The sequence below is a fragment of the Hipposideros armiger genome, unplaced genomic scaffold, assembly GCF_001890085.2.
Source record: "Hipposideros armiger isolate ML-2016 unplaced genomic scaffold, ASM189008v1 scaffold_497, whole genome shotgun sequence".
NCBI lineage: Eukaryota > Metazoa > Chordata > Mammalia > Chiroptera > Hipposideridae > Hipposideros > Hipposideros armiger.
Window position 1 is genome coordinate 1,410,649 of NW_017731847.1, and position 26,819 is coordinate 1,437,467.

The following is a 26,819-nucleotide window of genomic DNA, read 5'->3' on the forward strand; positions in this document are numbered from 1 at the left end:
TGAGCCAATTTAAATCTCTTGTGCCCAGTGTCTGTTTGTCCTACGAGGTGGGAAGAAGTTTTCTTTTCCTGCAGCAATTAGTAAAAATTAAACATTAGCGGGCCCTGTCCAGGGTTTGGGGCTCAAGATGCTCTCATTCAGTGGGAGACTATTCAGCACTGAAAAGGGAATGAACTATTCCTGGGCAATGACACGGGTGAGTCTCAGAAACTACTCGGAGTGAAATAATCCAGGCACAAAAGAGCACTTGCTGTATGGTTCCATTTATCTAAAGTTCTAAAACAGGCAAAATTAATCTATGGGAATGAAAAATCAGCATGGTGGTTACCTATGATGAAGCACTGGCTGGAAAGTTGAGGAATGAGGAGCTCTCTGGGGGGATGAAAACAGTTTTTCATCTTGATTGGGGTAGTGTTTACATGAGTGGATGCACTGGTCAAAGCTCACTAAATTGTACTCTTAAAACCTGGGCATTTAATTGTGTGACCATTATTCCTTAATTAAGGAAAAAATATTTCAGGACTAATATTCTTGTTGTTTTCTCTTAGTGGGTATCCGTGTGTTTCAAGGAGAAGGTGTCCAATGTCCACTGCACACATTGATGTGATGTCTTACGCAACTATTGATAGAAAGACGCACCTACTGCCTTCTCCACTGCTTTGGGCCTGTAGCGGAATCCAAATCCTTACGTGCAGTGGTGTGCTGGTTTAGTAACTGGCTCTCTAGGAAAAAAAAAATTTCTCATTTGTCGCACTTGCTGATTCATGTGGTATACCCTCACCACGAATGATTTCAAGCTGCCAATGTGATGTCACTGAGCATGGAGTTGGGAAGTGATGGGCACAGTTAACGTTTGCAAGCCAGTAGGAGCCGGCTCCAACATATCGCTGGGACAAGCCTTTATTTCAAAGCCTCAGGGGAGTGTTGGCAGGGCTGAGGGAGCAGTGGTTAAGCAGCGTGTGGTTCTGGGGCGAACAGCCATTTCCTATTAGCCAATTCCTATTGGCGGGAAGGAACAGACACTGCCCTAATGTAGTCGTGTGACATACTGACCCCACTGTAAGAGGGGTCAGCCTTGCAAGCTATGGCAGTTTCGCAACTGTATACTCATAATTGGGGTTAGCAACATGCTGGCAGCATCACGACTTTTTAGTGAAAATATGGGTTACTTCATTTAAAATTCCTGAATCCTAATTTCTCCTGGGGAGAACAGAGAAGAAAATCTGGTACGACAGGGCCTGCATTCCTTCCTGATGAGTACAGGTCATAGCAGAGTAAAAATGGCCCCCGTGAGAAGGACATGGAATCCCCACCCATCACCACGTCTCAACAACACACCTGCCACTACAACTAGTTCGGTTATCTGCACGGTTCTAGTCGGCATTTGACTTTGTAGATTCTGATTTTGACTGTGCCATTTCTGAGAATTCATTTGGTTTCTGGTAGAACAGTGTGTGTTTGTGTGTGTGTGTGTGTGTGTGTGTACCTGATGGCTGAGCTGAAGAATATGCACAATTCCCCCAGTTGGAGGAACCAGGCTTGGCATCTTAGGGTACCCATGCTCACTCTGGGTGCTCTTGGGAGACTATAGAACCTGGCCAGGACATTGCCTGGACCCCACGTTCCCAATGCTGGCTGAACAGTAAAATCACTAAAGGATTTGAAACAAAAAAGCCCAGGCCCCAGCCCAGACCGTTGATTAAAACACTGAGGCGCGCGCAGACCCTGCACGTGCTGAAGAGCTGCTATTTGCCCTCCCACCCCGGCCCCAGGCGCTGGGTCACCTGAGCACCTGCCTGGAGCAGAACTGCAGCTACACGGTGGCTTACCAGGACCCTGTGGCATTAGACCCCTCAAACAAATGGTGGCCTCAGGCACTGGGGCTGTGGTCACCTCCCTCTTCATGACCCCCTTGGACATGGTGAAGGTCCACTTGCAATCTCAGCCCCTCAGTGACCAGTGGGCTGATGCCTGCCTCCAGTCTCTGGAGGCTCTCCTACACCAGAATGCCCTCCTCTCTCCAACCCACAGGGAAGCGCCCCCTGTACTGCAATGGCGTCCTGGAGCCCCTGTACCTGTGCCCAGATGGTGCCCTCTGTGCCACTTGGTTTCAGGATCCCACTCATTTCACTGGCACCATGGATGCCTTTATGAAGATTGTGAGACACAAAGTCTCAGGATCTTGTGGAGTGGCCTCCCAGCCATCCTGGTATGACTGTGACAGCCACTGCCATCTACTTCAACTCAGACCAACTCAAGGCCTTCCTTGGTGGTCGAGCCCTGACCTCTGACCTCTGTGCACCCATGGTGGCTGGCCCACTGGCCTGCTTGGGCACCGTGACTGTGATCAGCCCCCTGGAGCTGGTACTGATGAAGCTGCAGGCTCAGCATGTGTTATACTGGGAGCTGGGTGCCTGTGTCCGTGCTGCCGTGGCTCAGGGTGGCTGGCGCTCACTGTGGCTGGGCTGGGGCCCCACTGCCCTTGAGATGTGTCCTTTGCAGCCCTGTACTGGTTCAACTATGAGCTGGTAAAGAGCTGGCTGAGTGGGCTCAGGCCAGAGGACCAGACATCGGTGGGCATCAGCTTTGTGGCTGGTGGTATCTCAGAGACTGTGGCAGCCATCCTGACTTTACCCTTTGATGACTGGGGTGAAGACTCAACCCCAGGTCACGCTGGGAGCTGTGGAGTCTGAGAGTGTCACCCCTGCATGCCGCCGACTCCACCTGGCTGTTGCTGAGGAGGATCCAGGCTGAGTCGGGCACGGGGGGCTCTTGGCAGGCTCCTCCCAAGGATCATGAGGCCGCCCCGTCCTGTGCCATCATGGGCAGCACCCATGAGTTCAACAAAAGTTCTTCCAGAGGCTCAACCAGAGCGGCCTCTGGGCCCCTGAAAGGGTGGCGAGGATGAGAGCCCAATTTCTTCCCTGGATGGGGTGAGGCAGGAGGGAGCTGAGCCAAGTGCCTTGTCCTCAGGGGAGGGGCCTCCATTTTCTTCCCTCTCAATTCTGAGCCCCAGGGGTTGGGGGCCCGTCCCTCTGGGCCTGCCCAGGCCCTCCTCAGGCAGCTTTCTTCCTGCTGGTCCTCATTCCCAAGCCCCAAGGGTCATCACTTTTCCACCCCATCCCCTAATTTCAAGACCAAATCTATTAATTCCCCCACCCACATTTCCCTGCGTGCTTGTTGTATCCGGGCCTGCCTGCGGCAGCCGCAAAACCCTGGGCCTGGTGTAGTCTGAACGAACCCCTGTTAATTCCTTGGGTCTCAAAATGATGAATGTCAAGAAAGAAAGAAAGAAAGGAAGGAAGGAAGGAAGGAAGGAAGGAAGGAAGGAAGGAAGGAAGGAAAAAATCTCTGAGGATAGAGTCTGGAAATAAAAAAATAAAATGTTTTAGAGAAACACTACAGATGATAATTTCAAGGAGCACCTTTTAATTAATTGATTAATTAATCAATTAATTAATTTTTGAGGAAGGCACCATTTAAATGACTTTTTCCTTGGACTAAGGGAGAAGTCACAGATAGCATCAGTTTAAGTTTTCTTCCTACCCCAGGATGTAGCTCCCATCCCTGTCTGATAAAGGGCAGGGCAGTGAAGGAGGTGTGGTTCGTTCTCCCCACATTCTGCTGGGGACCAGGTAGAAACTGCTTCTTGTTCAGGAGACTAGGCCAGAGGCTGCAGCAAGGACCAGAGGCAGAATGAACTTGGGCTCACAGTGAGGCCGGGCCCTAGAGGTCCTGCCTTATGAGAATGCAGGAGGGACAGAAAGTAAAAACGCCCATTGATTCCTTCAACTGATATTTAGTGAGCACCTACTATGTGCCAGGCACTATTGTAGATGCTGGGGATATATCAGGAAGCAAAACAGACAAAAACGCTTGCCTCTAGCATTCTAGTCGGGGGAGACAGACAATAAACATAATGAAGAAATCAGTTATATCAGAAAGTGATAGGTGAGAAAATAAAGCAGGGAGGAGGACTGGGAATGTGTGGCACCGTTACAATTTGGGAGTATATAGGGGTGAGAAAAGGCCTTGGTGAGAAAGTGACATTTAAGTAAAGATTTCAAGGAGGTGAGAGGGTGAGCCATGTAGATATCTGGCAGAAGAGAGTTCTAGATAGAAATGGCAAGTTCAAAGGCCCTGGGGTGGGAATTTATCTGGCAAGCTAGAGAGCAGAGAGGAGGCCAAATGTCCAGAGCAGAGTGAGAGAGGGAAGACGGGTGGAAAGGAGGCCTTGTAGGCCATTGGCTATGGACTTGGCTATGACACCAGTAAGACATAAACTAGATATATCCCTAATGTAGGCCAGATGAAAAGCATGGCCTGCGAAAACTGAGGCTACAGTGGATGTTCATTCAGCCAGCAAATCCTGAAGTGCCCTTTGGGGGAGGACGATGGCTCACTCACCTTGGAGCACTGAGCTCCGAGGTGGGGGGAACACTGAAGAGTGTGCTCTAGCCTGAGGGGCTGGGCCTTGGGGGAGGAGGGACCTGGCTGGGGCTCTATGGAACTCAGTCAGCGTGGACAGTGAGGGTGGGGGACACGAAAAGCCAAACTCAGCGAGGGCAGAAGATGGAGGAAAGAGAACGCTCCCTTCTCCCACAATCCTTTCCTCCATGCTCAGAACGCCCTGCTCCCTACTCATGAAAGATTTGTAGACAGCCTACTATGTGGCAGGCACTGTGCTAACATCAGGGGATGCAGAGACAAATAAGCCGAGGTCCTGCCCTCTCAGAGTCTTGTAAGGACTGAGGCCTCAGGCAAGATTTATGAGTACGTATCATTTGTCACATTTCCCCAAGTTCCGAACACAGGGGCTCCGTGTTGAAAGAAAGAAGGGGGAAGTCTAGTGGGAAGGAAGGAAAGAATCCTGCAGCTCTTTGACGGGAGAACTGGATTTCAGTGGGTTTGTGTGCTTGGTTATGTAACAGCTCTCCTGGAAATATGTAAAAGAAGGGCTTAGACGAAGTGCGCAATGGTGGAATCACAGGCAGAGAATAACTCCTGCTGTTGTGTGGGAAGATGGGAAGACGTGTCTCAGGCTGGGAAGTGGGTCATGGGAGAAAGGTCACCAGTGGGCAGGGCAGCTGGCTGGCTGTGCAGGAACAATTGTTTCTCTTTCTCCACTTGGAAACCTGTTGATTCCCTCCAAGCTGCTCATGTTTCTCCGTGAGCGGCTGTGAAGGACCTAGCAGTCCTTGAGAAAGGCCCACCGCTGTTTGAAGATAAAAGGAGCTTGACCTGGGGGTGTGAGGCCCCACATGCTGGCCATGTGCTGGCACTCTGGGCGCCTTCTCAGGCAGGGCCTGGCACCATTCCTGGGATCTGGCCTTGCCTGGCTGGTTCCCTTCTGGCGCCTTCCTGCCTGGATCCTGGAGCTGGCTCTGCTGGGCCCTCTCTCCTCCCCGAGAAACCTGATCTGTCTCTCTGCCCCTCTCCCAGTCTCCTGGGGACGTGGCTCCTGCCTCCTGCCCTGCTGCTGTTTCACACATGCTGTCCCTCCCTCTTCATTCCCGGTTTCCCAGGACACCTCCCTCAGCCCCACCTGCTGTCTGCCTCTGGTGACCTTGAGTCCTTCCTGAATAGTGGGATGGGTGCCAGGGCCTGGCACAAGCCTTGATCAATCCCTGAGAATGCCAACTTTGAAACTAGAGAGTTCGCATGCCGCCAAAGAAGAAAGAGCTGTTTATGTTCTTCAGTGACGTCCTCCTGGCCACCCACGTCAGGACTGACACATTTGCGGTCTTATCTTTCTACTGTCTATGCACCTTTAAGCAGACCCTCTGCCTGGGCAGCCAGCCCTCGGCTAGTAGGTTGAGGGAGGTTGATTTTTGCCTCCTTGCGTCCCTCACAGAGCTGAATGGCTCTGAGCAATTACAGCCCTCAGACTGATAATACAGGAATACCCGGACCACACAGGAGCAGGGGCATACAGAAGCCAAAACGTGGGCTGTGTCCTGGAAAAGGTGAAGGGCAGGGCGGCGGGCAGCCACCTGAGGCCTGGACCCACGCCCATTGATGGCGCAGGTGGCATCCTTCCCAGGAGACAGCCTCAGCGAATGGTGGGAGTGTGTCGAAGGGACAGAGTGGGGAAATTCCGCCTGTCTGGGGGAGGGGACACGCCAGGCTAGTCTGCAAGGGAGGCTAACTCCTCAGCTTCCTCCCTCCAAGCCAGGGACTGATGACGAAGGCCCACCCCTCCCATCCGCTCTGTGGTGCGGTCTCCGCTCACCGCGTGACTACCCAGATAGCTCCAGCCAGGGCCTCCTGAGCACCAGTAGGGGAGTAGGGGCTGAGGAGGGAAGACGGGGCTGTGAGGGGTGCATGGGGAGCGGTGACAAGGGCTACAGCAGCCGCAGGAACAGGTTTCAGCCGGCTGCCTGCATCTTCCCTGGAGCCACGTCCCTCCCTCTATCACAGGCCTGTCTGTCACAGGCCATTAAGCTCTCGGCAGGTGCTGTGCTTGGCTGAGGCTGGGGGCCAGCAGGCGGGGAGGAGCTGAAAGCACAGAGGAGCCTCAGGAACGTGCCAGCCAGCCTGTCCCCTTCCAGGCCTTGGCTCACGGGGGATAAGTGCTCCTCTGAAAAAGCTGCACACCTTCATGAACCCCTGGAGATTGCCTGCAAACACACACACACACACACACACACACACCCCACATATACCATACATATCACATTCACACCACACACACTCATCACATACCACACCTTCCACACATATATATGCACACCACATCCACACGCCACATACACGCCATGTACACACATACCCCACATACACATACATGCACACCACGTACACACACTATATACATACCCCACATACATACACACTGCACATGTAACAATACTACATACACAGACACCACACACATACACACACACACTCGCAACATTCAGGTCCCAGATGGTGACACTTCCTCTCTGGAAGCCCCCGAATGCCCCCTGCTGCCCCAAGGCTCTTAGTGGGCGGCCCTTTTGGGTTTCCCCTATCTGCACACAAAGCTCCAGTTGCATTCCAGGGCAGAGCTTTCTTGACAGACAGCCAGCCCTGCAGTTTATGCTTGGACATCTTTCCTTCCCTCCCTCGCTCTCTCCCTCTTCCCTTCCCTTCGTCCCCCTTCCCCCCAACGTCTCCCCTGTCTAGGCTGCAGGGGACTGAGCTCTTCCCCTCTCCTTAGGGTGTGAAAGCAGGGGACAGAAAGCATAAGGCTTATATCCAGCCAAGGACACCAAGAGCCTTGAAATGGAGACCTTGTGCCCACTCAGAGGTAGATGTGTTTATGTCCATCAGATCAGGAGATCCTCTGCTTAAAATTCTGTACACACTCCCCTTCCCTCACAAGCACCTCAACTCGGCAGACAAAGCCTGTCAGGGCCAGGCTCCTGGGGCCCCCTCAGCCCATGCCCTGCCATTACCCAGTCCCTGGACACCCCGAAATGCTGGGCTCCCAGCTCTGCTTCCCAGCCTTGCCTTGGCTGCTCAAGCCCACACCTTTTGCATATGCTGTTCCTTCTGCTTTGAATGCCTTTTCTTACGTTGTCCACCTGGAGCGTTAATTTATCCTTCATTATTCAGGTTGCCTCTGCCGGGAAGGCTTCCTTCATAGCACTCTCTGTTCTCTGCAGATGTCTATGCCCCTTCTTTGTGTTCATAACTCCCTTGCTCAAAGCATTTCCCACATGATATTTTAGTAGTTAACAGGCCCACCTTCCTCATTACATTGTGAGCTAAGGGGCAGGGGACTGTGTTTAATCCATAGTTTCTACCATAGTGCTGCCACATAGTAGGTGCTCAAGAATGCTTGTCAACTGAATGCATGTCGTAATGAATGGGGCAGAAGAGATGCAAATAAACAGAGAGGAACACCAGGTCTCTGAGGAGGGAAAGGAGTTTCCAGCAGTGGCTATCATGGAAGGCTTCCTGGAGGAAGTGAACAGGCTGTTGACAGGGTACAGACATTCCAGGCAAAATAGCTGATTGGTCAAGGGGGGGGGGCAGCTATAAGAAAGGTCATCTGTCAGGAAGAAAAATGTCTGTAGCCAACATTCACTGAGCACCTAGTCTGTACCAGGCCTTACTCTAAGCCCTTACGCATGTTATTATCCCAGTTAATCTTCAAAACACTAATTACAGGTTGCACTGTAATTATCCCCACTTCACAGACGAGGAAAGTTCAGTTCAGTTACTGGCCCAAGGCGAATAGGTCCGATTTAAAAAAATATATAAATTGTTTTCAATAACAGTTGACATGCAATATTATATTAGTTTCCAGTGTACAACATAGTGGTTAGGCGTTTATATAACTTATGAAGCGATCCCCCCGATAAGCCTAGTACCCATCTGATGCCATACAGTTATTATAATATTACTGACTGTGTTCCCTTTGCTGTACTTTACATCCCCATGACTGTTTTTCGTATATGTCAGATTTGATGAGAGAAGCATAACAACTAGGGGTGAGATAGAATATGGGGTTTGACCTTATACAATGGAGAAGCTACTTTAAAAATTGATGCTTCTGAGACAAAAATCATCAGGGTAGGCAGTGGGGTAGGGAGAATGGATGTGAAATGAAGGAAGCAAAAGTGAACTGAATGAACCAGCGAGGAAGCCTGGGACTCAGGAGGAGGAACAGGCTGTCACCTTCAAGCCATCAACTTCAATGACACAGGTGACCTGCAGCAGAAGTCGGTACCCTTTGTCCTGTAGCTGAACACACACCTGGCCCAGGAGCTAGACAAGCCAAAGAAGAAGGTGGGTGGAGAGCCCAGAGACCTGCATCAACAGGTGTGAGGTGCAACAGCGCTGCACCTGCCTCAGGAGTGGACACGACTGCTGCGCCCACTCCTGCGACCATGGCCAAGTCGCAGGAAAGGGGTGCCTGGAGCTGTCGTTCAGCTTAGCTCAGCTGACAGAGACCCTCAAGGTCACAACCCAGACCTGAGGTTGAGGAAGAGATGGCTGGGAAGGTTGATCAGAGCCAGACCCAGAGGGTCAGACAGCTCACCAGGGCATTTGGGAATCCTCCTGTGGGATAATGGTTCTGATTTTAGATAGAGACTGCGTGTTGAGTTGGAAGCGGAGGTGGGACATGCCCTTGGCCATGTCCTGAAGGTGTTGGGCATGCTCAGGCTGGGGTAGGAGGGCAGGAACCCTGGGATAGATTCTGAATTGGGTAGTGCGGGGTGTATGTGAAGGAGGAGGCCAGGAGTCTGGCCTGGGCTGAGCCTCAAGTGATGCTTGCAGGTGAGATGCAAGTCAGGCAGGAAGGCTGGCAGAGCTCTAAGGGGCCAAGGCCAGGAATGTGGGGGCACGAGGAGGCAGGGCCCTGGAAGATTGTTAGGGGGTGTGGGCATCTTGACCCTTCTCCCTGGGCAGATGCAGCGCTGATGGTGCCTGTGTCATGTCCAGAGCTGGGCTGCTAGGTGGCCTCCTGCAGGTGCCTCTCCCCACTCTCCCGCCTCTGTGTGAGAAGCAGGTCCAGCTGTTTGGGAAGCTCTGTTCCAGATTCTGTTCTGGAAGCTCAGGCACTTGCTGCTAAGGTATGAGATAAGCCTCTGGGCTCAAGGTGTGACATGTGTCTGTTCCACTTGCCTTCTCAGGCCCTACTGAATGGGCTTGAGACACTGGGCTGGGCTGTGGACCAGCCAGGAAGCGTGTGCGCCCGGGCCCTGCCTTCAGGGAGCCAACGTACCATCTGCTGGAGACAGAGGAGGAAAGCGGGCCCTGCAGTTGAAGGAAGAGGAGCACCAAGGAAGGAAACCTCCCCAACCCGGGAGGACGTCCGGGGAGAAGTGGCATTTAAGGATGAGTCTGGTCAAGCCCCTAGATCTAACCATAATGAACAGGAAATCCAGGGGCCGGTGCTGCTGTCGTCCCGACTGTGGGACCTGTATCCTGTCTGCTATGCTGTGCAGGCAAACAAAAAGAGCGAGGTGAATCTATGGATGAAAAGAGAGCTAATAGACAGGGCAGCTCATTGTGACATGTGGACCTTATTTGGATCCTGATTATTTGAAATAGATGATGAATTACTTGCCATAACAAAAGACCACACACTGGAAAGCTTAAAAATAGCAGAATTGGGCCAGGGGTGGTGCAGTTGGTTGGAGCAAGAGCTCTGAACAACAGGGTTGCCGGTTCGATTCTCACATGGGATGGTGGGCTGCACCCCCCCCCGCAACTAGACTGAAAATGCTGACTGGACTTGGGGCTGAGCTGCGCTCTCCTCAACTAAGACTGAGGGACAACAACTTGACTTGGAGCTGATGGGTCCTGGAAAAACACAATGTTCTCCTTCCCCAATTCCCCAACACTGTTCCCCTCCCCAATTTCCCAATAAAATCTTTAAAAAAAATAGCAGAATTTATTTCTCACAGTTCTGGAGGCTTGAAGTCCCAGGTCAAGATGTGGCAGGGTTCCGTTTCTGGGGGGAACTCTCTCCTGGCCTGCACAAGGCCTCTCCTTGGAGCCATGTGATATTGGGGGTGTGAGGGGAATGTGAAGAGAGATCACTTCCTCTTCTTATAAGGCCACCTGGCCTATCAGATAAGGAACCCATTGTTATGTCCTAATTTAACCTTAATTACCTCCCAAACTCCCTATGTCCAAATACAGTCACATTGAGGGTTAGGGCTTCAATATACGAATTTGGGGGAAACACAATTCAGTCCATTGCACATTGAGGAAGTGGCATTTTGAATGTTGACTGGATTTTCTATTATATTGAGGAACGGTTGCTAAAGATCTCTTGGGGTATGATAATGGTAATATTGTTTCCTATATTTACATACACATGTACAGTTGACCCTTGAACAATATGAAGGTGAGGGGGTGCCGGCCTCCCAAGTAGTCGAAAATTTGCATATAACTTGAGTCAGTCCTCCACATACATGAATACCAACCACCGATCGAATATACAGTTGAACTTTGAACAAAGCGGGTTTGGCCTGCATGGGTCAATTGAACTGCTCAGGTCAATTGAAAAAAAATCCATGTATAAGTGGAATAGCACAGTTCAAACCCACACTGTTCAAAGGTCAACTGTGTATAACATAAAATACATGTATATATGTGTGCATGCATACATAGAATAATATTACCATTATATGTATGCGTGTGTGTGTGTGTGTGTGTGTGTGTGTGTGTGTGTGTGTACCCTTATCTTCCAGACACACATGGAAATATTTATGGGTGAAATCATCTGATGTTTGGGATTTGCTTCAAATGATATGGGAAGGGGGAGTGAATATGGCGCAGATGAAGCAGGGATGGCCATGAGATGATTGTTGTTGGGTCTGGGTTATGGGTTCATGGGATGCATTACATTATTCTGCCTACTTTTTGTTCGCTTGGTTTTGTTTTTGTTTTTTTTAGCTGCGCTATCCTGCCACCTGTTGGCAGCTCAACGGCAACTCAGCTTGGGCTGGGAATTGAACCGGCAACCCTGTTGCTCAGAGCTCGCACTCTTGAGCGAGCTCTTAACCAACTGAGCCACTTGGCCGGCCCTCTGCCTACTTTTATATACGCATATGTTCTAAATTTTCCATAATAAAAACAGAAAGCGAGGAGAGTTAGTGAAATTTAGGGTTGGGGGCAGGAGCCAGGCACCTGCTGGAAAAAATTGCTCAGATGAAGCTCTGAGAGAGCGAGGCTGTTGGCATGTGAGGCCCTCATGGTTCACAGGCGCTGGAGTGTGAAGCTGTGCTAGGCACTTTGGGTACTAAGTCCCTACACTGCAGGACAAACACCAGTCTCAATGGAGGGCCCTGGCTCAGGACAAGGGAGACCAGAACCAAGTGGGAAAGCCCTGAAGGGCCTGTGAGGCTTGAATAAGGGAGCAGAGGCAGTGACCATTTGTCCTGGAAGGGCTGGGAGACCGGTGATAGAGGAGGCATCAGGCAGAGACATCAACATGCCAGGAGCAGGGAGGCCTGAGGATGGAGCCATGAGAACATGGTCATCCAGGCTCCCAACCAAATCTTTGCTAGAATTGTAGGACATTCATCTCTGCTTTGGAAATATGACTTCTTTTGTGTGTCTTACTGGGTGTCTTTGGGTAAGTTACTTAACCTCTCTGATCCTCAGTTTTTTCTGCTGTAAAATCAGGATAGTAATAGGATCCACCTCATAGGCAGTTGTGGAATTAAATATATAAGAAAATACTTGTAGAGCACTAAAAAGAGTTGTTATGTATTAGCTATTATTATCATCAGAGTTTCAGAAAGGAAGCTGCTGTCCCCTGGGGCAACAAGGTGGAGACAGCAGCCATTAAAATAAGAGAACCCCAGTGAGAGGGTAAGAACACATACTCCTCCCTGCAAGCCCTTAGCAGTTTTGTGATTTTTTTTAATTAAAAAAAAAGAAAAAAGAAAATTTGTTTCCTTACAGCAGTGAACAGGGTCATATTTGGAAAAGAAGTTGTTGCGAAAGGACCAGTAAAATCCGTTGGACTTTGAGAGAAAGTGTAGTTAGCGGGAGATGCTCAGGCCAAGAGGCCAGCCAAGGGCCCAACGTGAGAAACTACCTCTCAGCCCCACTGTCCCTCTGTTGTGGCTTCTGTAAGCGGGGGTTTGCAGGAGTGAAAGGTCAGCCCTTGTGAGGGAGGGGTGGCGCCTGAGGGGCCCCTCCCTCTGCGGGGAGGACCGGCCTTTCCCTTTAGGGCTGAGGCTCTGGGACCACTTCCTCCTTCTTCACTCTGAAGCCAGGAGCAGGCCTGCTGAGCCCTTGGGAAAGACAGGAGCAGATTCCCGATGCCTCACCCACCTGTGATCCCAATTGGGGGTGGCTGAGTGTGCTGGCTGGAGGCCCCTCTCCCTGCCTCAGGGACCCTGGAGACCTGGAGGATGGAGGGGGCAAGTAAGGAGAAGCTGGCCTCTGTGTCCAATCTGGTGACTGTGTTTGAGAACAGCAGGTATGAGGTGGTGGGGGTGGGGAGGGTCACCTTGGCTGACTGGCAGCCTCCCTCCAACTCCTCTGCCCATCTCTGGGCCCTTGGGCATCACAGGTCCTCCTAGTCTCCAGGCTGAGGAACAGGACCGGGGCCACCTTGGGCCCCCACAAGTGAGCAGTTCTCTTTCTGGGCCCTGTCTTAGACACCTCTTCCTATCTAGGCAGTGCCCACATCCCTCGGTCAGGGGTTCCTCAGAGAGTGGGAGAATGTTGTCGGGGCACCAGGAGCTGAGCAGAGGTGAGAGTGTGTGTGTTGATGTGTTGGGGAGAGCCCAGACATGTGTGTAATTATGAGTGAGAGTGGGTGAACCAAATGCAGTGTTTGGGCTGCAGAACTCCACCCATTGCCCCGCCAGCAGAAATAATAGCTATTATAATACTTACCAAGCACTTACTCCTTATGCATAGGATAACCATATAATTTATCATCCCAACCAGGATACAATTGACACGGGAAGTGAATGCCATTCAATTTTTTTGGCGGGAGGGTGAGGGGGGGTGGGGGGGGGAACAACAGGAAAAGCTGAGACTGTATCAGGTAAATCAGGGTGTATGATCAGCCTCCCTGTGGGTTTTGTTACTGATTTCATGGAATCATCTAACAGCCTAACAGGGGGTAGGTTCTATTTTTATTCCCATCTTATAGATGAGAAAATAAAGAACAGAGAGGTGGGGAGACTTTAAGTGCTTTAAGTTCATGGGAAAGAGGCAATGCAGGGGCTTCTGTCTGAAGGGACAAGGCTGGGCCAGATGTGTGGAAGTCATTGGTGGCTCTGGCAGGGGTGTGTGTGTGTGTGTGTGTGTGTGACAACAATCCACTTTGCAGGCATGTTAGGCACAGTCGTAGGTAGGGTTCTCTGGAAATAGACTCTGAGATAGAGGTTTACTTTGGGAGATTTGCTGGGTGGGGTTTTGGGAACACTGCTTATGGGGGTGAGGGATGCAGCATAGGGCAGAGGGAGAAGTTGAACTGCCAAACACTTGCAACAGAGGCCCCAGCCTGTCCCAGGGAGCTCAAGTTGTTCCAGTTGAGGCAAAAGGCTAGGTCTTTGTACATGGACTAGTCCAGGGGTCGGCAAACTTTTGAGACGGAAGAGCCGCCAAGGGTTAACAAACTGCGGCTCGCGAACTGTGGCTCAGAAGTAAAATTGAAAATAAAACTATCATAGTTTCATTCATAAAAAATTTACAGGATATTATTCACATAATGGTGATTATGTAAAAATATATTGATGGCTCTCGAATAATTTTTAAATTGTTGTGAGGGACAGGATTGGCTCTTCCAGGGGTCGGCAAACTTTTGAGATGGAACGTACCCAAAGAGCTGCATGTGGCTCTTGAGCCGCAGTTTGCCGACACCTGGACTAGTCATTGGATGTGGACCTCACCTTGGGTGAGACAGCTCTCTTCCAGGGAGGGCAATTCCCAGAGAGGAATTCAGTCAATAACCTGTTAGCTGCTATATTACCAGGAGCTGGGGAAAGTGCCTCAGTCCTGAGTGGGTGTGGGTGGCACAGCACAGCATCACACAGGAACTGTAGCAGACACAGGAGCCTAAAAAATGATCCCTGTCTGGAAGATTTCTGTCTTTGGATGCTAAGCTCATGGAATTACCATGATGCCAGCTCATGGACAATAGATACCCTGGGAGGGGCCTAGACTCTGTGCTGAGGGCACTCAGAGCAGACAAAGCCTCCTGTGGGCTTCCTGGCAGAAGTGGCATAGATGTGGACCTAGAAGGGCAGTTCAATTTCCTGAGCCAGGTAACCTTGCCCTGCCTCTCCCAGTATCCTTCGCCAAGCACATTCTGTTCAGCACCGAGGACAGCTCTAGGAGCCACCTTCCTGGTCCACCAGCCACCTTCATGGCTGTGGGAAGAAGGCACCACCCAACTCAGCATGCTAAACACGCCCAGGGGAGACCATCGAAATGTGTGCTCTCCCCAGGCCTAAACCCCTAGCAGGAGGGGGTGGCCATCAGACCAGAATGGGGTCAGAGGAGGCCCTGTCGGGAGGGCAAATTCACCCTTTATTGTGTGAGGGGCCCCATGCCAGCTGCCTTGGCCTGAGCTTTCTGGTGAGGTCTTCCAGCACTTTAATTAATCTGAAACTGAGGGGTGAAGAGGAAACAGAAGCTGGCCTGGGGCATTTGGAGAAAAATGCAGAAGCTGAAACCACATGTAGAACAGAAAGCCCAAAGCCCAGCAACTTCCATGAGCTGCAGACCTGCTGGCTAAGGAACCAGGCATTGGGGTACCAGAGAAGGGGGGAAGAACCCACGAGGGGCCGTCAGGGACTGGTTCCCAATCCTCCCTCTGCCATGAACCAGCCGTGTGACTTGGGACAGGTCACACTGATTCTCTGGACCTGTGTCTCCTTGACTCAAATGGAGAGGGGCAGTTTAGGGCAAAGGCTCAGGGGCCAGACGGCTTGGCCTGAATCCCACGTCTGCTACCCGCTAACTGACAGTTACTTATCCTGTCTGTACCTCAGTTTCCTTAGCTGCAAAATTGGAGCAATGAAAACCTTTCTCACAGAATGTTGAGGATTTTGTACCTTGCTGGTTGTCCATTTCCCAGCCTGTCTTTTTCATAAAGGTACCCACCTGTGTTGTCATCACAAGTGTTTCCACACCAAAGGGAATGGGATACAGACCAAATCATTGGACATGTTCAGTGAGGGTTGCCTCTGGTATCTAAAGAATTTCACTGGCCTGCAGACCCAGTAGGTAGAGTAACAAAGCTGCCCTACAAAGATCCACCTCTGGTGTCACAGGAAAACTGCTCCCAGGCTGGCTCTCCCTGCCCAGAGGTGTGTAGGGCATAGCTCCCATTGAAAAAAGCCCCAGCTTGGGTAGCTCTACCCTCTCTTTACAGTGTTCTATGGCTCTCATCTTCCCTCAGCGTATCAGTTACTAAGGTTTTAAGGCCTTTCCTGCTGCAGAGGCTAAAAACAGGGGTGAGGTCCACAGGTGAGGGTGATGGAGGGGCACTTAAAATATCTCTGTTGGCAGAAGGAGGGGTTCGTTGATGCATTCTAAACAGGGAAGTATGTAGTTCCCCAGAGAATGAGATACAGTTTATGCTGACTCATTTTGAAAACTGGAGTTCCTTCCATAAAAATATTGGGAGGGAAGTGGAAGTTTTACTTAGCAAGCTCCTCCTGAGGGCCAGTCACTCAGGGGCCACTGCTCACCTGTGATTTGCATTAATCACCCCAAAATCCCTACCAGGGAGGTGCTATTCTTCTCCCCACTCTACAGACAGGAAACTCTCAGGTCTGCTTTCTTCTCAGGATACCGGGAGAAGTCCCTGGAGCCCACGTGCCGGAGGCCACGCATCACAGCCCTGGGTGCAGGCCTCCCTCTCCTGCAGGACCATGGGAGAGTCCCAGTGTCGGGGAGGCCCTGGGGTCCGGACCCAGGACGGTCAGCAGGAGGTACCTGAGCTCCCTGAAGAACAAGCTGTCCAGCGGAGCCTGGAGGAAATCTTGCCAGCCCGGGACCCACCCCGGGCCAGGGATACAGGTGCCTGAGGACTGGGATAGAAGTGGGGAGCTGGGGGTCCCCTCCACTGACTTCCTCCCCATACGTTCTCTCCCAGTCAGAGTCAGCACTTCCCCAGCTGGAAACTAAATTCTCCCCCGTTAAAGGCTTTTGATTAAGTGTCTAGTATGCACCCCACTGCCGGTGTTATTTCACATACCTCTCAGTGTAGGAGACTTTTAGTCAAGGGAATCAAAACTCAGACAACTAGGGGCAGCTGGTTAGCTCAGATGGTTAGATTGCAGTGCTCATAACACCAAGGGTGCCGGTTCAATCCCCACATGGGCCACTGAGATGCGTCCTCCATAACTAGATTGAAACAACTACTTGACTTGGAGCTGATGGGTCCTGGAAAAACACACTGTTCCCAATAAAAAACAAACAAACAAAAAACTCAGATAGCTTAAGGAATTGGTCCAAGGCCACACAGCTTGGAAAAATCTCTGTCTTATGAACCAGGTACCTTTGCCAAGTGTGGCCTCAGCTTACCCACTGAAGGAGGCAATAATCCCAACTAGAAATAGAGGTCAGTGCTAATTCCTTAGATTGACCCTGGGCAGGACACCTCCTTTCTCTGGATTTCGGTTTCCTCGTCTGTGGAGTACAAGTGATCGGCTGCACCATACTGTGTACCTGGAGCCACATTGGCAGGGTTCACGTCCCAGCTCTTTTGCTTACTAACTGTGTGGCCTTGGGCAAGTCACTTTAACCTCTTTGTACCTCAGTTTCCTCACTTGCAAAAGGGGGATGGTGGTCATCATAGTATGTTCTGGTTATTAATTGCTACGTGACCAACCACCCTAAAATGTAGTCTCCAGATACAATTTATTATTTCTCACAATTTTGTGTGTTGACTGAAATACTATTGGATGGTTTTCCTACTGGTCTCATTTGGCATTTGTCCTGGTTAGCGCAGGCTGCAGTAACAAAATACCACAGACTGGGAGGCTGAAACAACAGAAATCTATTTCTCACAGCTCTGGAGACTGAAAGTCCAGGGTCAAGGCGCTGGCAGGGCTGGTTTCTGGTGAGGCCTCTCTTCTTGGCTTGCAGATGGCGCTCTTCTTGCTGTGTTCTCACATGACCTTTTCTCTGTGCAGACGCTCTCCTGGTATCCCTTCCTCTTTCTAAAGAAACACCAGTCCTAGTGGATTAGGACCCCACCCTATGACTTCAATTAACTTGAACTACCTCCTTAAAGGCCCTCTCTCTAAATATAGTCACATTTGAGGTTAGAGTTTCAACATATGAATTTGGTGGGGGACACAATTTAGTCCATAGCAGGGTCTCTCGTGTGACTGCAGTCAGACGGTGGCTGGGGCTGGAATGTTCAAGAAGCTCAACTCTCAAGCCTGGTGCCTGGCCAGGGACAGCCAGGAGAGCGGGATCAGCTGGGATGCTGGCACGGCGGGCCCTTGGCTCTCTCTCCCCATGTAGTCTCAGGGCTGCTCCTTTCCATGTGGCCTCTCCACAAGGTCCCTCCAGCAGGGCAACCAGACCTCCAGATACGGTGGTTCAAGGCTCTCAAGAGAGTACAGGCAGAAGTGTCTAGGCCTCTTGGGACTTAGGCTGAAAACCACACAGCTGCACTTCTGCCCCATTCTCTCAGTTAGAACGGCCCCAGTGCCAGCCCAGGTGCACTGTGGGGGTGCATGGGTACTGGGAGGTGTGTTTCACTGGGGCATCTTTAGAGACTAGTCCCAAGGCCCACCTCAGAGGAGACCAAAGCTGTCCCTCTCTTTCTCTTTCCCTCCACCCCCCAAACCCCGTGCAGGAGCCTGAGGAGAAGAGGATCGTCCAGGAGCTGCTGGAGACAGAGCAGGCCTACGTGGCACGCCTCCACCTGCTAGACCAGGTCAGTGGCCAGGACAGCCCCACCTGAGCCCCAGCACCTAGATCTCCTCACCCTACCCCTGCTCTCCCTCCTGACCCACCTCACCAGAGCTGAGAGTTAGAACCCCTCAATTTGATTCTAGGAATCCTGAGTCCTTTAGCCCCATTGGCTGGAGTTGGGACAGAAATCAGGACTTAGCCCATGAGCACTGCGCCCCCTTCTGCCCTTGGTGCCTTACATGTAGCAGAGCACACACCAGCCAGTCCTTCCAGGCACCACATAGCATCCCCATCTGTCATCCCAATGCCAATATCCTTACCATTATTACCCCTTCACACTTTCTTAAGAAGCCCCAAAGCTAAAGGGTTCAATCATTGAACATCAGCAGAGGGCTTTTTAGCCCAATGAAGTCTAGACCTTGAAAGCCCATGAATTGACCCATTTCTGACACTCATCGGCTGCCCAACTTTGGCCAAGTCTCTGAGTCTCTAGGCTTTGGTTTGCCCATCTGTAAAAGGGCCAGAATACAGTCTTCCTTGCCTATCTCTTCTGGAGTTGTTACAAGGATGATGGGAGGTTAGGTGGATAAAAGCATTCAGTAAGCTGAGGAGGGCCTCCGAAGCCCCCAGGGCTGTGCTTGTCTCCCTCTGGGCTGGTGTGGGTAGCCCATCTCTGCCGCAGGCCCAGTGACCCGGCGGTGGCGGCAGGTGTTCTTCCAGGAGTTGTTGAAGGAGGCGCGAAGCAGCAAGGCTTTCCCCGAGGATGTGGTCAGGCTCATCTTCTCCAACATCTCTTCCATCTACCAGTTCCATGCACAGTTCTTCCTCCCAGAGCTGCAGCGGCGGCTGGATGACTGGTGAGGTCCACTAGGGGCCCCTGGGTCCCCTGACTGCAGCCCTGGCCAAGTTGGGGCATAGCCCCCAGGGCACTGGTTTCGGCCTATTAAGCCCCTGCCCTTGCTGTGTGGTCATGACAGTCTCCTGCTCAGGGCTCATTGTCTGCACAGCAAGGGGTTTGGACAAATGAGCCCCAGGAGGCAGTGTGTGTGTGTGTGCGCGTGTGTGTGTGTGTGTGTGTGTGTGTGTGTGTGTGTGTCCAGAGGAGGGGGACGGATGAGGTCCTCACTAGGCTGAGTGATTTAGAAACCAGTGAAAATAGCCAGTGCCCACAGGGCTTCCTACACGCCTGGCCCTGGGCTTTATACCCATTAACTCAATCTTCAAATCAGCCTGCTGTGTGATGATGGCACCGTGGTTATCTAAGGAACCCTCTTTGTTTTCAGAGACGACCACTAAAGTAATACTTAGTGGTGAAATTACTTGCTTTATATATTTTGCCAAAGAAATGCCATGATCTCTGGGGCGGCCTTTAAAACTCTTGGGCAAAGAAGAATGCTAGTAATTGTTAAATCCAGTGATGGATATATAGGGGTTCATTATTATATTCTGTTTCCTTTATGTTTGCTTAAAAGCTTTCATCATAAATGGTTTTTTAGACAACCCTACGAGGTCACCTACCATCATTTTCATTTTTTCAGATAGGAAAATGAGGTACAGAGAGGCTAGGTGCCTGTGAACACACAGCTAGAGTAAGGGGTGCAGCTGAGAATCAAACTCAGGCCAGCTCCAGATGGCCGCTCCTTCCTGCTCTGCTGTCACAGTCCCTGGGTTGAATGATCTTCAGGCTCTACCACAGGGTGATCCTGGATATGTTTTTACCCCTCTGAGCCTTGATTTCCTCCTGTCCAAGATGGGCCAAGAACTGTTCCCCCTGCAGGGCTGTGAGAATGAAATGAGACGAGGCATGCAGTGTGGCTTGGGCACTGCTTGGCACGTGGCCCTTGTTCTTGTTACAAGTATCAAGTCATTGTTGAACACCTGTCCTGGGTCCAGCATGTGCTGGGCCACTAGGGAAGCCCAATCTGTGGGAGAACGGCGTCTGCCCTCAGGGGGCTCACAGTCTAAGAGGGGTGAATCACATACTTGTGTGGGAGGATGTGTGGGAGGATGGCATGCCCCCCTTGCCTGCATCCAGAAGTGAGGCAGAAAACCTGTTTTGGGGGTTCAGAGAGCCTAGTCTAACTCCCTGCCTAGAATCAAGAGAAGTCCTCAAGCTGAGGGTAACACCCGAGTGCCCCTCCTGCAGGTCAGCCACCCCCCGCATTGGTGATGTGATCCAGAAACTGGCCCCCTTCCTGAAGATGTATAGTGAGTATGTCAAGAACTTTGAGCGAGCTGTTGAGCTGCTGGCCACCTGGACTGAAAAGTCTCCCCAATTCCAGGAAGTGCTCACCCGCATTCAGGTGAGGCTGGGGTAGGGGTGGGGCAAAGCCTGCACTGCCATCCCCCTGTGCAGTGACTCAGTTTCCCCAAGGATTTTGGGTATCTCTCAGGCTCAGTGCTTCCATGGGTCCTGGTGCCAACCTGCCCTGCCCACTCCCATGGCCCTCAGGGGAAGCCTGACCCACCCCTCCCCACTCTCACCCCACACTATGTTCCCCCTCTTATCCCTCCCCAAGAGCAGCGAGGCCTCGGGCAGCCTGACCCTGCAGCACCACATGCTGGAACCTGTGCAGAGAATCCCACGCTATGAGCTGCTGCTCAAGGATTACGTCCGGAAGCTGCCAGCCCAGGCCCCAGACCGGGCTGATGCCCAGAGTGAGGACACCCCCGGGGGAAACAGGGGGCTGGAGAGGCCCGATCACGCCTATATATTTAATGACCACCTGCTAACATGGCTGTGATGACCATCAGCCATCAACATCAATTTTTGGTATTTTGTAGGCATTATAGCACTTTTTACAGAGAAGGACACTAAGACCCAGAGAATTTAAATGACTTGCTCAAGGTCACACAGCCAGAAAGGAGCAGAGCTAGGATTTGAGGCCATGCTTGTAGGGGGCCAAAGCCCATGCTCCTTCCACTGCACCCTCTAGGTCTGGCTTAGTTTGGGGAACAGTGAGAGACACAGAAGCCAAACGTCTAAGCCCTGTCTTTCAGTGGCTTCCGGCCTCTCCACTTAGGGTGGGAAATGGGCCCCATCGTCCAGACACCCCATGTGCTGGGCTGCACTGGCAGGGCTGCTCCAGGAGGCGCTCACAGCAGGCCCTGAGGCTACTCTGCTAAGCCTCAAGGGCCTCCTACCTCAGCCAGCAGCCCCAGACTTTCAGAACATAACTCTGGCTCACCCCGCTCCCCTTCAGAAGCCCTGGACATGATCTTCTCAGCCGCGCAGCACTCCAACGCAGCCATCACTGAGATGGTGAGCAGCCCAGCTCTCGGGCTGGGAGCAGGGGGCATCCCCGGGGCCCTATCACCTCCTGCCTGCGGCTCTCCACCTCCCTCAACCCACCCAGGTCTCTGTATCTGCTCATCCCCTGATCCTGCCCCGTGGCACAGGCCCTCCTGCTGCCCTCCCTCTCACAGCCCGTCCCTGTCCACGCAAGGCAAACCTTCCAGGAGGTGGGCCCTGCCCGGCCTTGGCTGAGGGTGCACCCCTGTCTCCAGGAGCGGCTGCAGGAGCTGTGGGAGGTGTACCAGCGCCTGGGCCTGGAAGACTACATCGTAGACCCCTCCAACACCCTCCTCCGCGAGGGCCCGGTCCTCAAGATCTCTTTCCGCCGCAGCGACCCCATAGAACGCTACCTTTTCTTGGTAGGAGGATGCTGGAGGCCCCCCACCCCCGCACTGGGGAGGGAAGTCATGGGCCGCACTACCCAGGTCCTGCCTGCCAGGTGTCTGCCTGGTACTGCAAGAAGGACCAAGAAGAGCCCGCTTCTCTGTGCTTCTCTGCTCAGACACCTGGTTGGCTTTGGACAAGTGCTGCCTCCAGGACTCAGGGATTTCCAACATGCCCTAGGAAGCCACAGTCAGCATTAGAACCTCAGGCTGCTTGGTTCCAGACTGTGGTGTTATTTGTCCTCTAGGACTGCACAGCAGGAGGAAGTTAGGTTAGCTGCTTAGAAGAACTGCCTGGGTTTGCACTAAAAAAGGCAGGGGTCTCCTGGAGATCTGGAAACTGGTCCTGCCTGGAGGTCTGGGGGAGGGCGTGACCCCATTAGTAAGCCCCTGCTGCCCTGAGCCCCTGTGAGAAAGGCCTCATAGGTTTCTGAGCTCTGCTGTGGTCCCTGGAGGCCCACAGGTAGGGCAGTCCTGCAGTGACCATCCTAATTAGATAGTGGGCTAGACAATCCCTTATAACCCGTGACAGACACCCTGGGAGCTGGCCCAGAGTGTGGCGAGAGAGGAAGGAGACCAGTGGGGCTTGGCCCACCCTGAGGGAAGCCCGCCACCCCATCCTTCCTGACCCGCCACTACACGCTCACACACTCACAATGTGTCTCCTGCAGTTCAACAACATGCTGCTCTACTGTGTGCCCAGGGTCATCCAGGTGGGCGCCCACTTCCAGGTGAGGACCCGCATCGACGTGGCTGGGATGAAGGTGAGAGGCACCCCAGTCTCTGTCGGGCAACACCCTGAGGGTGGGCCCAAGCATGGGGAGGAGAAGGGGGGCCCCACCTTGGTTCTCAAGCCGGGCACCCAAGCCTGGCCGGCCCTGGGCCATCATGGAGGTGGAAGAGTTTGCGGTTAGAGCTCTCCCACCTGGGCCCCCAGACCTTCTGTTTGGGGCCCTTCCCTGCTCCCACAGACCTGGCCCACCCTTTGGGGTGGCGCTCGCTCCAGCCTGGCCTCACTTTGTTTTCCCCACTGTCTGCACCAGTGCTTAGGAAACTTTAATAAGTGCAGAAACCCCCTGAGGGTCTTGTTAAAGTGCGGGTTCTGATTCAGTAGGTCTGGGGGGCGGGGGACCTGAGGTTCTGTGTTTCTAGCCAGCTCCTGGGCGACACTGACACTGGAGGCCCACAGACCATACTTTGAGTAGGAAGGGTCTACATTGTCAGCTCAGCTGCTGGCTGTATGTGTCCCCATCCAGAGATGGCTACAAAGGAGCAGGGACAGCAGTCCATAATAGTGCGCACTGACTAGACCCTGCCTCATCCCATCAGATCCCATCAGATCCTCTTAACAGCCCCGTGATGTAGGGGCCCTTATGCCTTGCACTTTGGGGGTTTTTAATCTTTTAAAAATATTAATTTTATTACTTTAAAAATATAGATAATATATATTCCAAAAATCAAACAACCTAAAAATATATAGAATGCCAAGTGGCCTCCCCGCGGTCCCCTTCCTGGAGGCAGCCTTGGCTTATCGGGAGGCCTTCCAGAGGTAGTCTTCACACACACAAACTAATACTATGTTTATTACTGCTTCCTTACTTTTGTTTCACATCAACAGTGACACAGGTTTTTACATATACTGTTCCGCGCTGTGCTTTGTTAGCTAAATACTAATTCTGGGGATTGCTGTGTCAGTTCACAAGGACCTTGGTCCTCCGTTTGCAGAGCCGTGTAGTGGCCCAGTGTGTGCCTGCACCGTGACTCATTCAGCCAGTCCTCTACTGAGGGACATTTAGATTGTTTTCAGTTGTTAACCTCTGCAAATGAGATTGCACTGAATTACTGTGTGCAGTTTGCCTGTGTTCAACTATCTGTAGTTGATCCCATTTTTTAAAATAAGGAAATAAACTCCGATACATCCAATGGAATATTAGTGCTAAAAAGAAATGAACTATCAATCTGTGAAAAGATGCGGAGCAACCATAAATGCATATTACTAAATGAAAGGGAACCATATATGCATATTCCTAAGGGAAAGAAACCAATCTGGAAAGGCTACATACTGTATGATTCCAACTATATGACATTCGGGAAAAGGCAAAACTATGGAGACAGTTAAAGGATCAATGCTTGCAAGAGGTTAGGAGAAAGGGAGGGATGAATAGGCAGAACACAGAGGATTTTTAAGACAGTGAAACGATTTTGTATGATGTAATGATAGATACATGTCATTACACATTTTTCCAAACCCACACAATGTGCACCACCAAGCATGAACCCTAATGTAAACTATGACTTGTCCATCCATGCAGTTTCTTCAGTTGTAATGAATGTGCCATTCTGCTGCGGGATGTCGATAATGGGGGAGGTTGTGCAGGTGTGGGGGCAGGGGGCATATGGGAACTCTCTGTACTTTCCTCTCAATTTTGCTGTGAACTTGAAACTTTTCTAAAAAAAAATGAAATTTTAAAAAAATATAAGGAACCTAAAGCCCAGGAAAGTTAAGTAACTGGCTTGGGGTCAAACCAGGTTGAAGATTCGGGTATAACAGAGTCCAGAGCCCCTGTGTCCAGTCCCCATATTGCACTGTGTCCTATTAAGGCTTCACCCCAGAGGAATAAAGCTTATGGCAGAATGGCAGGCATAGTGGAGGAAAAGGGGGAACCTTCTTGACCACTCCTTTCTGATCCCTCCTGAGTCCCGGTGTGTCCTGAGGGCTGGGGCTGGAAGAAGCATGTGCAGGCTTGTATTTCTGGGGGCCTCGGTGAGTGAGACTGAGAAAGGCAGGTTTATGAAGTTACAGACAGACGAATGGAGACAGGCAGCCCTGTCTTAGGACTGGCAGAGACCCAGGTATAGAAAAGGAGAAGCAGAGATTGACAGATAGAAAAGCCAAGATATATAGAGACTAAAACAGAGTCATAAGAAAAGATAAACAGAGGTGCAGCTGAGAATGTCAGACACTCAGGGCTCATGGCCCAGCGTGTGCCAGGTTCCTGGCGTCTGCCAGTGCCAGTGAGCATGTTCCCCGCAGGGCATGTTATGTGCTCCAGTGGCCGCACAGCACCCTCTCCTGGATGGCACAGGCCTGGCAGGTGCAGACTGTCTGTCCGAGATTGCGTGGGAACCATTTTCTGAGTCTGAGGATTGGAGGCAGGTCTGGCCTTCAACCATCATGATGTTTCCCCTTGGCCTATGACCCCCTCTGGCCTCCTCCTTCCTGGGTGCCCGGGAGGCCTAGTTCTCAGTAGCTGACTCTCCCTGAGGTCTGACTTGGTTCTATTGTTTTGCCATCTTGCACAGGGACAGCCTGGGTCTCCATGTACCACTGTGCAGGTTGTGCACTGCACAAGCACACCTCAGCTAAAATGAGCCACACCTCATCCACAGCAGCTGTCACAGATGGTAGAGTAACAGTTCTCATTGTCCGGCAGGTGGCAGTCAAGCGTCTGGTTCCAACAATATCTATTATGCCAATTTGCCAACAGATGTCAGTAAGGTGTTTTGAGGAAGTGGTGTCCTTTTCTAATTAGCACAAAGGCACTGTATGGGCTAGTAGGGACCTGAACCAGTCCAGACTTGGGGGTAGTTGAGACTGGGCACTCAGGAAACTGTTCTCTAGAAAACTTCATCCTCACCCTCTGCAGAAGTAGGTGGTCCTGGACCCTCGGGTCAGGAGCTCCCGCCATTTCTATTAAAAACATCACATTTCTTCCTACCTCTGGACTCCAAACCTTAGATTTCTGTCTTCTTTTCCTTCTCCCTTCTCCCTTACCCAATTAGCCAAGGAGTCTTGCCGGGTCTCCTGATATTGTCCCCCAGGTAGAAACCTCTTCTCTCTCCCCAGGTACAGGCAGACCCTAGGTAGGCCTGGACTATTTAGGGTATTGCTTCCTAACTGGCCTTTGGGCTACTGGTTTGTGCCATTTCCCCCAGATCCAGACCTTCATACCTTGCACACAACTGCTGGAGTGACTTCTCAAACACCTTTCCACATGAGCTTCTCCCTGTATAAACCCCCAGAGGCTCCCCATTGCCAAGAGTATTGAGTCCAAGAGGGGGCAGACTGGTTCTGTGGGCCCAAAGCTGAACCAGACCTAACATGAAGAAGAATGTGCCCAGAGTCAACGCTCTCTGGGATGTGGGGGGCCACTCTTAAAGTGGTCACATGTGGCAGGGAGCCAGCAGAGGGTCTTGAGTATCGGATGGATTCAATGACAACAAAGTTCCCACACGCTAGGGCCCTTGGGCTCTAAGTCTGCAGCTTAGCTTTTCTTTGTAACTCCCTCTCCACACTGCCTGGGAGAGGTCTGTGCTTACAGGACTCTGGAGGGTGGGTGGAAATAGATGCTGTCCCAGTTTACCTTTGAGGGCCCAAAACTTGAGTTTGAATCCTCGTTCTGCCCTTTAGATGCTGTGTGACCTCAGGCAGTTCTCTTGCCCTCTCTTAATCTCCGTTTCCTCATCTCCTAAATGAGGGTGATAATATCTGCCTCCTAAGATTGCTGTGAAGATTTTCATTAACTTTTTTATTATGAACATTTTAAAACTGAGGAAATGGTACAATGAATTCCCATGTATTCATCACCTGGCTTCAACAGTTATCAACTGACAGCCAGTTTTGATTCCTCAGCATTTTCCCCTCTTAATCCCCTTTTCCAGTGGATTATTTAAGAGCAAATCCCAGACACACAATCGTTTTACCTGTAAACACTTCAGTATGTCTGTAAGAGATAAGAACTCTTTTTCTTCTTGCCCTAAAAGATGACAGCAGTACCATTATCACATCTGACAAATTGATAATAATT

General features: G+C 51.4%; 1 protein-coding gene and 1 pseudogene across 1 annotated transcript in view; both read left to right on the forward strand.

Moving 5' to 3' along the window:
- The first annotated feature begins 187 nt into the window (after positions 1-187).
- Positions 188-2,937, forward strand: LOC109395970 (solute carrier family 25 member 39 pseudogene; annotated as a pseudogene).
- Positions 2,938-12,499: 9,562 nt separating this feature from the next.
- Positions 12,500-26,819, forward strand: part of FGD2 (FYVE, RhoGEF and PH domain containing 2) — a 22,229-nt gene continuing 7,909 nt past the window's right edge. Inside the window, exons 1-10 of the mRNA XM_019667449.1 lie at positions 12,500-12,566; positions 12,710-12,919; positions 16,251-16,482; positions 18,275-18,355; positions 19,042-19,190; positions 20,480-20,636; positions 20,853-20,991; positions 21,537-21,595; positions 21,841-21,987; positions 22,683-22,775. Of these exons, the coding sequence (XP_019522994.1) occupies positions 12,852-12,919; positions 16,251-16,482; positions 18,275-18,355; positions 19,042-19,190; positions 20,480-20,636; positions 20,853-20,991; positions 21,537-21,595; positions 21,841-21,987; positions 22,683-22,775 (1,125 nt within the window). The 5' untranslated portion in view covers positions 12,500-12,566; positions 12,710-12,851. The remainder of the gene's footprint in view (positions 12,567-12,709; positions 12,920-16,250; positions 16,483-18,274; positions 18,356-19,041; positions 19,191-20,479; positions 20,637-20,852; positions 20,992-21,536; positions 21,596-21,840; positions 21,988-22,682; positions 22,776-26,819) is intronic.